The following is a 14,588-nucleotide window of genomic DNA, read 5'->3' as shown; positions in this document are numbered from 1 at the left end:
AACATAAAAATATATCCAAAGGTGTTTTTGTTGGGAAAGTCATCACAAACTTCCATAGATGGACAATTTGATTTTAGTTGACGTTTCAGACATTATTGCCCACCATCAGAGTTCTATAATGAAATAATTTCATAAGGAAACACTATATATGCCAGTAGATAGTGCAATTTGATACAATTATTTAATTCTCATTTTTGGAAAACACTAAAGTGGGACATACCAAACATTAGTTCATCCATGTTACCAAAGTTAACGACAAGGAAGTAAAAGTCTAACAAAATGACACATTAATAATGTATATGCTTGCCAGAAGAGACAACAGATTTAAATTGGAAGTTTTGTTTTTTTTTAGTTGTAGGCGATAGGAAGATATCAAAGTATAGAGGTTAATTGAAACTTATTTTAGACAAAATGTTGAGAAATTTGATTCTACAATTTGAAATTAACACTGTTCAATATTTTTATGACTCTTCTAGCATTAACCCTATTTTGTTTTTTTCCCGATGAACGTCGAGATTTATTTTCTCTTGTGTTTTCAACGAGGGCAATCAAGTTGGTATTGTCTTATTTGTTCTACGTAACATATCGATCAGTCTTTGCAATTGATTATTCAAATGACGTTTTATTGCATATTTATCGAAGTTTTTGTTTTCTGTTTTGAAAAATGTTTTTAACAAAGAGTTGCAAAGGCAATGTTGATGTGTCTACCTTTCAGTTTTCCAGAAAGATTTCCACATAATGAATATCGAAATATATTAACTTAGCTGTCCATTTTCATTTACAATTTTTCTCACAGATAATCAGAAAATCGTTTATAATTTCAATGTTTTTATTATACTATTCAATATCAGAAATTATGAAATATCCGGACTGTAAGTTCTTCATCACAATGATTTCGTTTCTGTATTGTGAAAATTATTTGAAAAACTCAACAATTTCAAGCATTCCTCACTTATTCAGTGGCCGTTGAACGAGAGTAGAATTCTTTGGTCTATGAAACCGAATATCTGACACATGTTCTTTGAACCGAGTTATTATAACCTTACCTTGACCAACATACATTTCATCCCAATCCTCAGAGCTTACAACGTAAGCCCGACACAAGCAGTTTTGGAAGCACTATTTTATTAAATTTTTTTTGTTGGCCCAATTTGTTGATGTGTTTTGGGTGTATAAGGTTTAATAGACCAGCAAAGTCAACATGCGTAAGAGAACAGCCATAGAATGAGTGAGGTATATGATATGATATTTTAGGTGGCTTGGAACGATAAGAAAGATGTGGAATGAGATCTATGAACAGCGGTAACGGTCTCATTTAAATTAATCTAGGAATGGGCGATGGTCGGTCGAGATGTATATAGAAACTTTAAAGTAGCCCTGAAATTGGTTCAAGTCATCTCCTGATGATGCTGATGTAAAAAAGCGCGTCAGTTATGACAAAAGTGGCTCATATAGACCCTGTAAATAGACAGATCAAAGAAGAAATGGAATATAGGTATCAATGACATCCTTTTATAAACAGAAAAAGCAAGCTAAACTCTGAAAATAAGGTTCAAACAAGTAACACATATAATCAAACTCAACATCAAGTGAGTTTCAATTGTTTGGGGTATTTTTACAAATCCGGTATACATGTTCTGAAAAAATCCAGGATAAAATTTTCAAAATGTATAGAAATGTTCCATATTTCATTGCAAAACTCTCGAAAATGAATTCGCAATCAGTAAAAATCGGTAGACGACCACGATAATTTGCTAATTAAAGATGTGTTTTCTTTCCTCTTGTCAAGTAAATTGAGTGACAAGAGAGGCTTCAAAGTCAGATCGACAGAAAGGTTTCCTGCAATCTCTGTTTGGTCACATCATATTCCATTGAGCTTCTTGAGAGTTTTTGGAAAGAACACTGATTATTTATTCTTTTAGAATGACAACTTGAAAACTGAAGTCAGTTGATATTTTGAGGCATCTGACAAAAACGGTTATTTTAATGATTACTTTCAAAATATCCTTCCTACTTGGTTTCAACTCAGTGAAGAAGCTACCAAAGAAACGAAATCAGAACAATAATGAGAAAGCAACGAATGTCAAAGAAAAGAAAAAGAAACTGGTGCCTACTGTGGAAGATACCTCTGAAGTCACGTACGACGCCAGTAATATTGTTGGTGCAGCACATATTCAATATGAATTGATTCCAAATAAGTTACAGTACGACATCGACATAATTTGTTGGGGACCAGTAGCAAAAATTTTAACGAATGACGGTCAAATAGCAATGTTGACTGTGGTCGAGAACGAAACAGCGTGGATCCCTGTCTGCTTGGAACATTACTTGAAGGAGATGAACCTCAGTGAAATAAAGGCTTTACACAACCACATAATTCAGTTTGATATAACCGATCATAAAGAAAAGGCAGCTGGTCTAGTAAAGAATGAGAAAATAACTCTTAATCTAGAAAATATCAAAGATAACAAGGTATTTACTGAAATCAAAGTAGACGGGGACGAAATCGTTCAGTGGAAAGATCCAGAATCGCTAGAAAATATGATGAAGAATATCGTTATGAGATGTGTCAACGTTCCAAGGGATGAACCGATTTCTTGCGCACTGGTGCCAGATAACTGCGATGTTTTCTACCAAACTATCAAAAAACTGAACACCGGGGAGGACGTCGAATGCAGGGATTTTGTTTTTTCGTGCTCGCCTCAAGAACGCCAGAAGTCAATCAGTATCGGAGGCACATCCTCCTCCAAAGTTACTAAAAACAAATTACTTCCGAAGTCAGTAGCATCTAAGAAAGTGAAGGAGAAAAAAACTGTGATGGATAAAGTTACTATCAAAGTTCCTGCAGAGATATTCTTCACGGAGTCCTCGCCGACAACATACGGGATGAGCTGCATTACAGGTTTTATGAAGAGCACTTTCATTTCTGTAGTGAATGAGAAACTCTTGACTCGGGCTCAGAAACTCGTGCTGAATCCGCTAGTGGTCAAGATCAAAAAGATCAATAACCTTCCTGTTAGTACTTTGAAAAAAGCTGGTGTGGAAACAATTTATGCTTCCTATAACATACCTTATATTGCCTACTGTGAAACAGTAAAGAAAGCTATCGACACCAAAGTGGTGTTCAACGAAGCCCACATGCATTTTTCTGACACAGTTTCCAAAATCAAGGTGATCGAGTTCATGCAGACTCAAAAGTTCTTTGTGGAAATCTACGGTAACATAAATGCCCCTGAGATCAAGCCGAAGTGTAGCCTTTTCGGAGAGGAGGAAGACGATAAGGATATTAGCAAAATATCCCCCAGCTTTCAACATTTTGAAAGGGATGAAGGTAAAAGTGATACTAAAGTGATACTGGCCGTCGCTTCTTTTGATGTCAGTTCCTTGATCGAGAACGTTTGGGATTTCAAAGAGAAAGCCCAGTGTCATTTACCGAATATAACCGCGACGAGTAGGCCAAGGGAATATTCGGAGAGAGTGCAGTACATAGACATGCAGACAGCGAACGAAATTAATATAGTACCCAGGTGTAAGCGGCAGAAATATATATTAACAGAGGAAGAGCTGATAAAATATGGAACTACTTTGAAGGTTGAAGTCTATCTGATGGCTCCACAGGCAGCGTCTCTAATCCTGCATCAAATACCCAGAACATTCAAGAGAATTTTCATGGTCATAAATAACTGGGAACTAGCTAAGAGCGTGTTTACCGATATAGCAGCACACAATGAGAATTCCCTCAGGAAGAGATTGAATTTGAAAAATACTGATTTGGCGAACAGCGAAATTTTAACGGGTTTTCTTGTAGATAACGGCAACAATTTTTTCTTCTACTTAGAAGGACCATCCACTGGATTTATCTTGAATATCTGGCACGAAATGAACACCTGCGACGTTAGTATGTGTAGAATATTCTTCAACACTGACAATGCCTTCGAAAAGAGGTTGTACATGCAGTTTATTTCCGATGGCGTGTATGTTGTGACGCTGAAGATACCGTTCCACGATATTTTAGCTAAGTCCGGGTTATACTGTGGAAAAACTCCGCCACCATGTATGGAGGCACTGAATAGGTTGGCGTTGCTTTTTGAATCGTCTCACTATAGATGTGTGTTGCAGCAGAATTTGTTGCCAACGGCGGGACAGTTGATCAGCTTGAATTTGGAGTGGGGAGTTCCTTTAAGATGGAAAGAGAAGATAGATTCATAAGAATATGTAACTGTTTATGTCAGATTGGAAATAATGATAGTTATCATGTACCCGACTTTGCTAGAATACTTTCATTTCATGTTGTTTGAGTATTACATTGACTGATGGATACTAATTGGTAAGGAAACCAGCAAGGTTTTTTTGCTGATTTCCTGGACCTGCTGGAAGCCATTATATGAACAATAGAGGATTGGTAGTCATGATTACTATGATTTGTATATGTTCAGTTCAGTTGAGTATCTGAAAATGTCAACAAAAACGAAAAAGAATAGTATAACCAGAAACAACTACTTCCTTCTATGGATATTGAACATCAATTCACTTTTCCTCCCAATTCTGTTCATAGTTTTATACAAAACTATTCTGGCAGTTCTCAATATGATAGAAACTTTTGGAATACCACAACCAAAGAGTTTTCCGAGTGTGTTAGATTGATCTGGCTAACTATGAGAAAGAATTGTATTTAGAGCGTCCAATACCAATTGGAACAGCACAGAGAAGGAATTCCCGCCTCGACATAGGCGTTGGCATATTATTTTTCAGTGGTAGTTTTTCAGTTACTTGCTCTTACAATTATAGCAATTGATTACCCCATGAAAAAGTTATCTCAACTGAATTTTTCCACCATGGGTATTTATGAAAAACTTCGAAATTCAAGGTAGTTGATTTCCGAGTCGAAAACTCTAAAATACAATGAAAACACTAATAATCACACCGAATTCTCGTCAAACATATATTTACAAAATAATAGAGGCCAACAAAATTGCTAGAAAAATCAAAATTCTTCTTCGCTATATTCGGATGAGGTGATATCATCATCGGCATGAATAACGATCGGATTTATGGAACTTCGCACATAATATTTGTTCTCTTCTCTCCATAACATGGGCCACACAGTTCTTTCACACATCACTATTACCTACTTCATTCACCACTCGCCTTATATTGTCAAGCACCACAGCATTCAAAGTCAGTGACTGATTACATTTCCGCAAGCTTTCTTTCGTTATGGCCCAAACCATTTCAATTGGATTGAACACACAATAGTATGGAGGCAAACGTAAGAGAATATGATCACGTGTTTCACACAACGAATCAATAATATACTCTTTTTTGAAAATACGATGTTTTATGGTCGCCAGTAATACCTTTTTCATTGGAATCTTTTCGGGTATTTCCATGTCATGATTTCGCATGGAATCAGCAATATCTGCTTTTTTTTGTGGTATTGTATGGTATTGTAGTCAATAACAGATAATGATACGAAGCGTTATCCATAACAATAACCGAGTTTGGAGGAATATTTGGAAGAAGCTGCTCACTGAAACAGGTTTCGAATGAAGCCGCAGTCATATCTTCGTGGTAATCAGCAGACGAATCTTTTATATTTTGACCGACAGAAGCAGAGCGTTAGGTACGAAACCACTTTCATTCCCGGCATGCAAAAATATAACACGTTTTCCCGTTGAAGAAGGTGTGTTCAAAGCACAATACTTGGTTTCGTCTATCCAGCCATATTTGACAACATCATGGGTGTCAAACCAAGTTTCGTCGAGGTAGATTATATGTCTGCTGGATTCTCGGTAGCTTTTCATTCGCCTCAAATATACTGGTCGGAGTTGAACAATGCGTGTCGATTCCAGTATGACCATCCGATTGTTCAATTTTTTATATTTGAAACCACAAGACAATAAGACACCTCGTAGAGTTTCTAAAGATTTGTAATTGTAATCGGGATAGTCGAGTAATTTATACCAAATCATTTCCAAGGTTGGTACTTCATTTTTTTGGTATATACCATAAATTGTTCACCGAATCACATCTTTTGTAACACCATCAACGTTTGCGAATTTTTTATTCCTTTGTTTTCGTTTCATTGCATGGTTAATGACATCCCCTATTTTAATGACTCGAAGAACTGTCGAACGAGATAGTTTCGTTAACTCGCATATTCTATTCACATATTCTTCAAGCATTCATGAATATTTAAAATTACTCGATGAACTTGAACATGTAAGTCCTTATTTTCAAATTCCGGATCCCTGTCGATTGACACAGATTCCTCACACGTAATGTTATCATTTGTTTCAAAAGATCTCCAGAAAGCCATATTGATGGAAGTACCCAAAAACACTGAGATTTTCACCAAAATCGGTTTAAACGATGAGATTGGAACCTTAGATGTAAAAGTTGAAAACTTTTTCTAGAGGTCAATCACCCTAACACCAAACTGATATTTTTGCACTCGACGCGCGTTTCGCTAACAAGGTTAGCATCTTCAGGAGAAGCAAATTGATACTGAATCTAAAGACAAGGGTTTAGCTGTTTATATACCTAAAGTTTTTTGGTCCGATGTGGACTTTGTTAAATGATGATTATCCTAATTAATTTTTCGGTAATTAACTAGTGGAATCACTACCTGCAAATTAATTTGTCTGCATTTTAATCTATTGTTGACAATTCAATTAGCGAAACGCGCGTCGAGTGTAAAAATATCAGTTTGGTGTTAAGGTAATTTACCTATAGAAAAAATTTTCAAAAATTGGTTTGCAAAACCACTCACTACCTCACCTAACCCCACGAAAACACGGCACTGATAAGGAAATATTGTGAAACGGACAAAAAATTAGTATTCAGTCAGTCCAGCTAGCTGAGCCCTTATTCCTCAACCACATTTGATATCACGTTTACTAACTATCTGGGCGACTAGGGGCCACAGGCAAGAAATGTTTATGACTGTACCAGGGACGCTTTGGACATAAAAGCACTGGTAGTATATACATTTCCCATTTGCCGGGCAGTGATTATGAACACCCCTCGTAGTGTTCTTATTTTTATTGCCGTTCCAATTGGGAATGGATAGACTATACGTGCTGTGACGGACTGGCCAAGTGATCGCGTCGCCGGCCAGAGCTTGCCAGCATAAACTTGTCCAAATGTGCCTGAGAAGTTTCTGTCTTTCTGTTCTGCTATTCCATCAGTTGAAAGCACAGTGTCAGATGGTTCCTATGAAAATGGAGAAGGAAACATTGAGTTGCTTGTTGAGGCAGGCTCTAGAATATTCAGAAGTTCTGAAAATTTGCTTGGAGTCATTCGGAAATACTGGAAAAATGTCTCCTCGTCTTTCATGACGTTGAAAAGATGATGAAACTCTCCCAGATTTGCCTTAGTTTGATTAATGGGATGGAACCACAACATTCTTTTTTGTGACTATTTTCTTCTACATTCAATAATGCGGCTACTATAATAACGACTTCTTCGTCAGAACTGCTAGTGATAGACATGATTCTATCACCGTTCGATGTCAACTGTCAACCTTCAGTATGCTGGTTGTATATGACACATGTTCACACCTTGATCTTTATTTTACAAGGCTGTCATAAATTGTCATTTATGTTTGATATGTACTAGATAAACAGGAACCTTTTTTATACAGCATCATCTGCTATAGAAAATGTTTTTGTAACTTCAAAACATCTTCACTATCTTTTTTATGTTGATATCTGATACGTTTTTTGATTATTGCGTACATTGTTTTTTTATGCTCTTTTCATTTCGATTACAATTTTTGTTTGGAGGTGGTTGACAATAACAATTTTATTCACTCATCGACATTAATGGGAATAATAAAGTGAAGTAAGATCAAAAATAGGGTTAGAAAACAGAAATTAGAATAATCAGAAACAGTAATTTGCAAAATACTATTCACGTGAAGCATACATAAATTTCTGTAGTAATAGCGTGAAATCGTCAAAATGAGATATACAGGTTTGAGTATCTGGTAACATGTGATGCACTGTTTGGAACCTTTGGTATAGTAATGAATATTACTGGAGTTTTTTCCCAACACCAAACCTCTTGAAGATGATCACTTGTGATTGAAACACGTGTCGATGTCGTGTTAAAGATGACGGTTTGGTGTTGGGAAAAAACTCCAGTAATATTCATTGTCCAGTAACAGTTTCTGTAATCGTGAATGGCAAAATATTGTCACATTAATGGCATTGTCAATATGGTGAGCTAGTAATAAAACCGCCACTGGCATGGTTCAACAATTTGGCGTGGGTGACGTCACATTGGCACTAGTGTAAAAGTCGAGTTGTTTTCATGAAATGAACATGAAAATACTGAAGTTTTTTCTAATATTTCGTGAAATTTCACAGAAATATAGTCTAGAATTTCAGCAACTTGAAATGATGAATGAGTAGAGAACTTTTGATTTTTGAACAATTGTTTTTGGATCCCATTTTTGAGTTGTTCCTTAGTACTTCGACTTCGATGCAGAACACTTTTCGTTTCCTTTTTAAATGTTAAAATGAATGTATTTGCAGTTTCGACAACTGCATTTTTCGATGTTTTTATCCACTTTCGGAGTTGAAGAACTTCCTGGTTGTGGATCTTTCCTGAAATTTTCAGGCTTTTCTTCGAAACATTTCTACCACTCAAAAATCCGTATACGCGACATACATTCATCTACATACACTTGTATATTGTGTATTTATCATTCTTGTGTATTTATCATTCAATTTCAGTAAAAATCGAACATTGCTCTTTTTGAACGCTTCTATTCCATTTTTTTCAACGAGGGACCGAGACACGGTTCGACAAGTACAAACTGAGCAAACTAATGTCGTCCAACAGGCTGGAATATGATAGAGGGATGTCAGACTACTCGATAATATGGTGTTTGAGGTTGAAGCTCGCACCTTGTATAATAACATCGATGAATTCATAAGATTTTTCATAATTAGCGATGCAAAACAAGAATATGAACGCATAGTATTACTATCAAGCTTCAACTATAAATAGAATCACTCATTGAACTTGATCACTTCAAGATACGCATATAGAATTTCTTATAGAAACTGAAGCGAAACGAATATATTAGCTGACATTATTTTATTTTGTTACAGATGAACAAGAACGAGTTCAAAAGAAGACCTTCGTAAATTGGATCAATTCTTATCTATCTAAGGTAAGGAACTTTCACGATGCTAACTTTCACGTTGTTATTCAGGATTTGGAAAACTAGACACTTGTACAACACAACTGAAACTAACGATTAATTATAAGAGATATATTCCAATAACCGAACAATATTTTTCCTTTGTTTTTTATACTATCAACAATGTCCCAGTTCCCAGTGTTCATACCATGGTGTACACGGTTAGATTCATAACTTATTTTTGTTTTTTTTTTCGAGAAGTTTATTTACCGAAGAAGCTCTTGCAAAAATATGAATCAGGCATTTCATGAATACACAGAAACAGTGAGAGTTGTTGTAAATATTGAAACAACTGTCAAAAAATAAAAACAGTGCTCGATTCTAAAAAGTAGCATTGAAAACACAGATGAAAAGAGTTTTCGTTTTTAAGAGTTTTCATCTCCAGATTTGTAATAAATCTGACCAGTGGTAGATGAAAATCCATGGTAAATGTACTTAAACAGAACTTCATTGTTATATTTACACATATTCACACGTAACACTCCAGAAGACCCTACCGAAGAAACTACCTTAAAGTAAAACACGTGTTACATTTTTGTAAACTATCCACTGAAAATCTATGAGTAATGTATTGTTCAAAGACTTTTTGGTATTCTGAAGTATGTTGAAAAAAAGCCTTTATGTAACGGAGCGCTTTAGGAAGAAACTACTGTGAAATTCAATGTTGATAAGTGAACATTGAGACTTCCAGCACCATAAACAGACACACGTCTCACACATCTCGTAATATCGACTAATTTTTGTTTTGATGACTGAAAGAGGTTATTTTTATGAAAAAAGAAAATACAATTTGAATGCTACATAGACAGATCAGAAGATTAGGAATTGTCGTGCGGGTTATGCCCGATGTTTGACATTGGTCAAATTGAAAGAACTTATTTATCATTGAACATAGAAATAGCGTTCAAAATGAGGAAAATCATCGTATGCTAACCATCTCCTTACAGAGGGACATAGGTTTGATCATGAATTCGAAACTCTTCATGTCAATATTCTTGAAAATATAAAAGTCAATAAACTCACAATGTCTTCTCAACGATCAATTTGATTAAACATAATTACCTCTGCTTCAACCAATAAATCCATAACTAGAATGAATGACTTGTTTTATTTATCGATTTTCACTAGAACTCGGTAAATTGAAAACCAAATCTGGCCATCCACATAGTTGAATAAATTAGTTACTTGATTTAATTTAAGGGAGTATTATTGGAGAGTGTTATATGGTTGTGAATTATAAATTATTCAGTGTCGCGGTTTTTGTAAAACCCTTATAGAGAAAACCTATCAGTGAAGTGTTGCTTGTTATAAATTATTAAAATTTTCCTGTACCTTTCCCTGAATACGATACATCGTTTGTATTCTACACATACTAATTCTAGTTATTCAACCCGACCAAAAATTCAAAGTGATGGACATTTGAAAAGTTCATTGCAGTTACAATGAACTCCTAGTATAGTATATTTACAAACCACAAATCCTTCAATTCTCACGATTTTCAACCTGAAACGACCCATGATATTTAAAAGGGTATTCGCGTGATGTTTTGTTTGTAGAGCCATTATGGTCGTGGGATGTCAGCTTACGCAGCCACGCTATCTCGTACCATGCTCCACTTCTAGTAAATCAGATCGAAATATACGTATTCATTCACTAATTGCGAAAGTTGAGTGCCTTTAGGATTGGATAATTATCGAATTTTCAGCGTCAGGCAGGGTGAGAACATAAACCCCATTTTACAGAAACAAGGTGGCAAAACAAACGATACGAATATTTGAGAAATAAACATTGCAGGAGAAGAAGATTATTCAAAGACTCAAAAAAACTCAGAGGCCTGAGACTTAGAATATATAAATCATAACTGTGTTCGTTGATTTGAAATTTCTCTCCACTGGTTCTTATGCTTTCGTTACGCCGACGACTGGGTGCTTGCAACAAGATGTAACTCAATGAAACCATCTGAGGAAATCCTAACAGAAGACCTGGAGACAACAGGTAAATACTTCCGGAATTGGAGACTCCAACCAAAGCCTCAAAACAGAGGTTAGCTGCTTCTACCTCCATAACAAACTAGCCAGAGAAGAGCCTAACATACGATTTGATCATTTCATTGGTTCCAACTTCCATTGTCTAATATGATATAAATTGATTGAAACCCCTGAAAGAATCTTTAAAAAATCAAAAAGAGAGGCCGCCACAACCAGTATTTGTACTCCCTTACACCAGAGGATTGTCGGAAAAGATAAAAAGAATTGGGTCCAAGTATAACATCAGAACCTGCTTCAGATTTGGAAAAACTATTCGTTGCAACCTCACGAAAACCAGGCCACCAAACGCGGACTGCGATTGCAAGAATTGCATTTACCGGATACCATGCGAGTGCGGAGAATCATACATCGGTGAAACTAAGAGGCTATTAAAAGTTCGCATTGCCAAGCAAAAGAAACACATATAGCGAGGAGAAACCAGCAAATCAGGAATATCAGAGCATGTTTGGAATTATCAACATAACATCAAGTGCTCTCAAGCTGAAATCGTCCACAAGGAGGAACACTGGTTTAGGAGAAAATTCAAAAAAGCTGCATATATGTTGTCCAACAACGTATTCAACCAAGCTAGCGTAGAGATACGCAATACATTGACAAGGGGAACACGACCAACTCCAGCCATATGGTCAGCTCCCGCTAAAACCGAAGAAGCGGAGAGAGTGAAAGCACTCGAATGACCTATAAATAGTCAGATCTCGGAGGAGTTATCACCCGAAGACGATTTTGGATACCAACAATCGAAACGTCGTGAAGTAAGAGAAGTGGAAGGTGCTTTTTTCCGGAAAATAAATTGATGCAAATCAGCAAGCAAATGTGATTTTTCTGTCGGTGTCGTTGCTTTTGTACTCTTTTCTCTTATTAGTTGGAGAATCCAAAGCTTAACCTTCCACTGAATAGATTAGGAGTTATTGATGAGGAAAATTTTTTGATTTTGTGGTTGTGCAGTTCTTTAATTTTGTCAGTTCTTTGATCATTTGTTGCGAACCTGGCAACAACCTGGCAATTTTCATTATTTTGCACAAAATGACTGATCAATCAGACGAACTATCTTTTGGGTGGATTCAGTTTTTCTATCGGAGTAGTTTCATTTCACATTTGTTTGAAAATGACAACCGATGTTCAAAAAAATATGTCAGATCTATGGTTCATTCGGTTTGAGTTCCAACCATCTGAGGCTGAGTAAGATCATATGTTTTCACCTTCAGATGAAAATTAAATCAATTTCATCAAGGATAACACATTTTCAGAAGAATTGTTCAAAGTCTTGATCAGTTGCTCATTCAGAAGTAACCCACCGAAGTTTTGAATAAACTTTTGGTTGCTAAAAAAACTTAAGGAACCCACTTTTTAACGTGTGATCCAAGCATGATCATGGATACACGATAATCCGTTGATGCAGTTATGCAGTTAAAATTCATTTTCTTGCTCACAAAGACAGGATTCAAAAGAACTATTATGTATTTTAAAGAAAGTTGGGTTAAACCAAAGATCAAGATCGACATAAACATGGTTCATGATATTATTATTGAGCCATTTCGTCATATACAAGTATATTGCTGTAGAGATTTGAATTAATTTATCATTTTTTTTTGTTTCAGCGAGTTCCACCGCTAAAGATAGAAGACTTGATCGAAGATTTGAAGGATGGAACTAAACTTTTAGCATTACTAGAAGTATTGTCTGGAGAGAAACTGGTAAGTGGGTCAATTTTTATATTTTGGGAACTTCTGCAAACTCGGCACCAGAAAAATATATTCTCTCCATTAAACTTAAAAAAAAATTGAAATGACCTTGGTGTACTCAACCCCGGACAATCGACAAAAAATGATTCAGTTGTTTTCATGACTACTTCGGTGATTTAATCACTTGAAGCATATGTCATAGTTATCATCATCAATTTTTCACTGCTAGAAAGTTTTATAGGATCGAAATTGCATTGTTACTCATATAATTTCATAGCTCCAGGTTCTCGTCCTAATGATTTGCTTGCTCCTCAAACTGAATCCCCCCCTTTTCCAGTGCCAATACTTATTCTATCGCTGTTATCAATATTATACCAATCGGCTGTTATCAATATTTACCACTTTTTGAAATATTTAATACATGTTCTTTTCTACCACAATGGAACTGTTGTGATCATTCTTCTACCTGTTTCGGCTGCGCAAGGATCACGTATAGTTCTTCCTTTGTCAGCAATGTATAATTTTTCGTAAATACCTCGCCGATATACAGTGCATTTCTTCAATGTCCCACCCCTTCTATTTTTTGACTGGGTCAACTAAAAAAATTGAAATTTGGAATATGAAATTATTGCATGAATACTTAATTTCGAAGTCAAATGGAAAGGGGAATTTTGTGACACATCATTTTGAAGCTCCTGACAATTACTTCACAACCCTGGAATATGAAGTCAAAATCTTCACCTATTACAAAATGGCGGAACATTTAATAATTTCCTGAAGACAAACACATTAATATCGATATTTTTAGAAATATTCCTCTTTATCTGCCATATGGCAATTCCAACAACCCGAAAAGGTTTGTTAAGTTATTTTTCGTTTATTAAAACGACAAAAAATGTCAATACGACAATGAACATCATTGTTTAGTTAGAATATTCCCATTTAGTTTTCGGTTTTACTAGTAGAAAGGTGCCACGTCAACAATCTCTAAAATGGTCAATTCTCGTCCATTGGAGAAAAAATTGAAGCGATTTTTATTTACGGTGCGACGCGTAACTTTCACGAGACCGAAATGATTTTCAATGAACGATTTCCGAATCGTCCTATCTCTAGAAATCATTTGAGGGAACTTGTATCCAAATTCACAACTAATGGTAATGCACATTCCGGAAGAACAACAAGTGCAAATAATTGGTGAGATGGTAGTCAATCCTGAACAGTCTACTTATTCCGTCGCGAATGTTCGTGAGGTGACTCCTTCTACTATGTGGAGACTTTTGAAGGGAATTAGGTATCATCCATACAGAATTAAAATGGTTCACCAATTAACTGAAGATGACCCTGATCGAAGAACAGAGTTCTGTGAAATCATGGCGGAAACCATTGCAAGGCATCCTACCTATCTCAACGGCAATATTCACAGACAAAATTGCCGTTATTGGAGTGACACCAACCCTGACGTTTTTCGGGAAACACATACCCAATATCCAGAAAAAATTAACGTTTGGGCAGGAATATTGGGAAACCATATTGTAGGACCTCTATTTATTGATCAAAATTTAACAGGGAAACTGTATTTGAATATGCTGGAAACTACTGTTGACCCTCTCATCACTGAAATTTTCGAAGCGAATCCTAATGAAT

The 14,588-nt window shown here is 35.9% G+C and overlaps 2 protein-coding genes across 9 annotated transcripts in view; both read left to right on the top strand.

Moving 5' to 3' along the window:
• Msp300 (Muscle-specific protein 300 kDa) overlaps positions 1 to 14,588 on the top strand; it is a 409,159-nt gene that overhangs the window by 176,629 nt on the left and 217,942 nt on the right. For all 8 annotated transcript variants that reach the window (XM_074174300.1, XM_074174298.1, XM_074174299.1 and 5 more), the window contains exons 3-4: positions 9,123 to 9,184; positions 12,861 to 12,956. In XM_074174300.1, the coding sequence (XP_074030401.1) occupies positions 9,123 to 9,184; positions 12,861 to 12,956 (158 nt within the window). The remainder of the gene's footprint in view (positions 1 to 9,122; positions 9,185 to 12,860; positions 12,957 to 14,588) is intronic.
• On the top strand, positions 1,503 to 4,264 carry LOC141481922 (uncharacterized). Its single transcript, XM_074174286.1, has one exon. The coding sequence runs from the start codon at positions 1,987 to 1,989 to the stop codon at positions 4,207 to 4,209; it is 2,223 nt and encodes a 740-aa protein (XP_074030387.1). The 5' UTR covers positions 1,503 to 1,986; the 3' UTR covers positions 4,210 to 4,264.

This window comes from Leptinotarsa decemlineata, unplaced genomic scaffold, assembly GCF_025532065.1.
Source record: "Leptinotarsa decemlineata unplaced genomic scaffold, Ldec_3_MD MMD2_P_RNA_scaffold_12, whole genome shotgun sequence".
NCBI lineage: Eukaryota > Metazoa > Arthropoda > Insecta > Coleoptera > Chrysomelidae > Leptinotarsa > Leptinotarsa decemlineata.
This window is presented reverse-complemented; position numbering and strand designations above follow the sequence as displayed.